Source organism: Perca fluviatilis, chromosome 3, assembly GCF_010015445.1.
Source record: "Perca fluviatilis chromosome 3, GENO_Pfluv_1.0, whole genome shotgun sequence".
In the NCBI taxonomy this organism is placed as follows: Eukaryota; Metazoa; Chordata; class Actinopteri; order Perciformes; family Percidae; genus Perca; species Perca fluviatilis.
In genome coordinates, this window is record NC_053114.1 from 38,417,257 (window position 1) to 38,421,448 (window position 4,192).

Sequence of the window (4,192 nt, forward strand, 5' to 3'; positions counted from 1 at the left end):
ACGTGTCCGTGGGTGGGGATGCATGGGCGTGGAGATGTGGGCTGGTGTGGCTACAGTGCCAGGGCTGAATTTTTGTCCCAGTCCACCCCTGATGATAGACAACTGCAGCACACAATACCAGTAGGTGTAATTAAAAAACTAATACCACTTTAGCAGTGTGAATGTGGTTGTGGTTAATTTACCTTTTGGGCTCCAGGGTGGTAGTTTCAAAACATGGTGAAACATTTCTATCAATAATCACAAAACTTAAAATGTCAGTGCAGAAAGCAGCTAAGATGACTCAAAGCTGCTTATGTGAGCTGATAGGAATGCACCTCTTCACAATTGTTCGCAAGTATTTCTCTGCAAACAAGTCACATTTACTGTAAGTCACACTTCCTCTTGAGAGAAATATCATGAGGGCTATTATTGTAGACTTTTTTTTGTCATCCACATAATATATTGCAACAGCATACATATATTTATTAGTTTTTCCAGACATGGCACAGCATTAAACGTTTAATTCCACCATACAATCAAATGTACACATGTACAATTACATAAGCATGCAAAATATCCACATAGCATGCAGCAAATGTACCTTAGTGTCATCACAACTTTGAAAAACAAAGTGAGTGGGCAATGACTTCCGTAACGATGATAACATAAAGGCTCAGACACAGCACAGCACAAAAAGGCTCAGACTTTCAGACACGCTACACCATTCACCACCAAACATTAGCCAGATGGAAAGCACAGTGGCTGTGGAAGAAGTCATCTACACATTGTTTGAGGTGCTTATTGCTGTTAGCTGCTGTCTTGGTAACATGTTGGTTATTTTGGCACTGTGGACCAGTAAAAGCATTCAACAGCCCACCTTCTACCTTGTTGTCAGTCTGGCTGTGGCTGACTTTATGGTTGGCTGCGTGGCCATACCGCTGGCTGTGGTAGTTGACGGACGAGTGAAGACTTCTTTCTACAGCTGTCTTTTCATCAGCTGTGTGACCATCCTGTTGACCCTAGCCTCAGTTTTGTCTCTTGCGGCTATTGCTGTGGACCGCTTCCTCCGGGTGTATGTCCCCCTCAGGTAATACTTTTTCTGGATGGTTTATTGTGCAGAGAAAAGTAAAATAGTGCTGCTAAGCATGTCTTTGAATCATATCCATTTTATCTCAACATCATCTCTGGTCCTTTGCATGGCTTGAACTATAAAAAGGCACTCATTTACTGTACATCCCTACAATGAGTTAATGATGGTTACTGTGCATTTTAAATACATAATTAGACATATCAATAATTTGTGTTTTTCTGTTTAGGTACAAAAGGACTGTAACACGGAGACATTGTTGGCTTGCTGTAGCAGCATGTTGGCTTGTTGCAATACCACTGAGCTTTGCTCCAACGCTTGGATGGTACAAACATGAAACCTGGTCTAAGTCAGTTAACGCTACTATTGTTTGCAGGTTTATAGATGTGATCCCCATGTCATACCTGGTTTACTTTAGATTCTTTGTTTGTGCCCTGATACCTCTGTTGGTGATGACTGTATTGTACGGCCACATTTTCTGGACAATCCGAGGAAACCTTCGAGAGAAACCAGGCAACGATGCCCAAGAACGGTCTCAGATCTACCTAAAGAAAGAGAAACAGCTGGCAGGATCTCTGTTTCTGGTCTTGGCTCTATTTGCCATGTCCTGGCTCCCACTCCACATTATGGACTGCATATTTTACTTTGGTGGACCAGATTATCTACCAGTAAAAGCTTTCCATGTTGGCATCCTGCTTTCTCATGCTAACTCAGCTGTAAACCCACTTGTGTATGCGTTCAAAATACAAAAGATCAAGACAGCCTACCTGAAGCTGTGGAGACGGTACATTGCATGTGGAGAAGAAATTCAAGTATCTCAGACAACCCAGTCGATTGACAACAGTCTCGATAGGGTGGCCAACAATGAGTAAAAGAAGATTTTTGTTTGTTTGTTTGCTTCTTTCTTCTTAAAGTTCAGGTTGTGGCTGTTGAGCATAATTAAACATTGTAAAACATATTATATTAGATGTGGGTGAACATGTGGGTGATTGTTGCAAATAACTGTCACTGTCAAGGAAAGGGCAACTTTCACTCTCCTACAAGCTTTAGTTTCATATCACTGTTGTGCTTCTGGTTGTATTGAAGTTCCAGTTCTTATGTCAATTTAACAGGAAGCACACACTGTGTTGGAAATCACCTTCTCTATCTTTGAAAAATAATTTAACTTTTATGACACAAGAAAGATAAATTGGGACATCTTAAGCATTATTGTCATCATTACTTTGGGAACATTCATTTTATGGCATGTAGCCGTATACACCTGACTAGAAAAATAGAAACCCATGTGTAATGTTCTATAGTCAAGTATAGGAGCTACTTCCGCATGTTTTCAACCCACCCACAGGGGGTTGGACTGCCGAGTCTGGCCGAGGTATTCCGAATGAAAACGACTGTCAGCCATCTTGAAGCTTCGCTAAACAGGCTCTCTGTTTTCAGCAGCAAACATTTACAACAATTATGTGCATTCAAACTACCACACGTGTGTACCGCAGGAAACGTTATTACAGACGGAATACTCGGCACACTACGTGAGCTTCGCCTGCACGGAGACCAGCGGTGTCGCTCGATCCCACTAGCTGGCTAGGGGACATCCTAATCGGCTAGGTGGAAAGCTAACGCTAGCTGGCCACCTGTCCCATCAATCCTGCTGGCAAGTGTCCCCTCATTAAACAACAAACTGGACTACATCCACCTTCAACGAAACTCCCAACGCGAGTTCAGAGACTGCTGTGTTTTTGTTTTTGTGGAAACATGCCTGAACAACCAGCTACCAGGCTGCTCTCGCCGGCCCGTGGAGGTGGGCTGTGTTAACACGGACTGGTGCAGAAATGAAATCCAACTAGCTACTGCTAACTGCTGGTGGAGTTTGTGACTGTTAAATGCAGACCATTCGACATTCCACGCTAATTCACGGCTACTCAGTGTTTAGCTACACCAATGCTAGTATGCGTTAGCTGAACTTTACGGATTCTGCTTGAAAGTGTCCACTCATTAGACAACAAACTGGACTACGTCCAACTTCAACGAAACTCCCAACGTGAGTTCAGAGACTGCTGTGTTTTTGTTGTTGTGGCCTGAATAGTGTACCGGACTGTCCAGCTACCAGGCCTGCTAGCCCTCCGAGCTAGAGATGCTCTGTCGCCAGGTAAAAGAAGTGGGCTGTATTAACACGGAGTGGTGCAGAAATGTGGTGATTTGTATCCATTTAACTGCTAACTGCTGGTGGAGTTTGTGAATGTTAAATGCCGACCATTCTACATTCCACGCTAATTCACGGCTGTGTTTATACTCATTGTTTACAGCCCACCAAGCGCTAATGCTAGTATGCGTTAGCTGAACTTCACGGAGCATATAATGTGTGTGCACTAAATGTAGCCTGTTTTTATATAATGTTGTTTTCATATATTTTAAATGTGTAACACCACTTCAGTCACGATGAAACGTTGTTTCGTGTATATGGTTGAAATGACAATAAAACACGCTTGAGTTGAGTTGAATGCCTCTGTCTGTCTGTCAAGCGGTAGGCGTGGCTTGGGAGTGGACTCATAAAGCAGCGAAGCAGGTGCATTCTGGGATTTGGTGTCTTTCATCCATATAAGCCAAAAACACATTTTCTGGCTTTTCTCGGCCTAGAAGGCACCAATTTCAATTTTTTTTTCACATTTCTACTACATAAGTGACCCAGTTTAAAGATATATTCAGCTTTCCAGCGGTGAAATATTCCTTTAAGAGAACTATTTAGAATTTCAGACCATATTAGACAGGTGTGAGCTGTAGGGTAATTTATTTAATCTGATGTTTGATCCATTGTATAGGATTTAATAACAGACATCTTATTAAATGTATTCCCCTATTGAAAAGGAAGTGAGAAGAATTACAAATTACACCAAAATTGCACAAAGAGTGCAGTCAAACCCAACAACACCACAAAATACAAGAGTTGAGTCAGCTAATTTTGACAACATTCAAACCTTACAAGTATCACGTAGGTAGCATTTATTGCAGAGCTGTTGTATTGGATAGCATTACGTTGCACAAATGTTCATATTATTTGGTCAATATCACCAGTATATGACCAACTATCAGTTGTCTTACCACAGTTAACAAAAATCAAAACCAATAAAC

The 4,192-nt window shown here is 41.8% G+C and overlaps 1 protein-coding gene across 1 annotated transcript; it reads left to right on the forward strand.

Annotated features, from left to right (window-relative positions):
• Positions 1 to 600: 600 nt before the first annotated feature.
• LOC120556509 (adenosine receptor A3-like) lies at positions 601 to 1,938 on the forward strand. Its single transcript, XM_039796153.1, has 2 exons — positions 601 to 1,066; positions 1,296 to 1,938. Exons 1-2 carry the CDS (start codon positions 726 to 728, stop codon positions 1,936 to 1,938), a joined length of 984 nt encoding a protein of 327 aa, XP_039652087.1. The 5' UTR covers positions 601 to 725.
• The last annotated feature ends 2,254 nt before the right edge of the window (positions 1,939 to 4,192 follow it).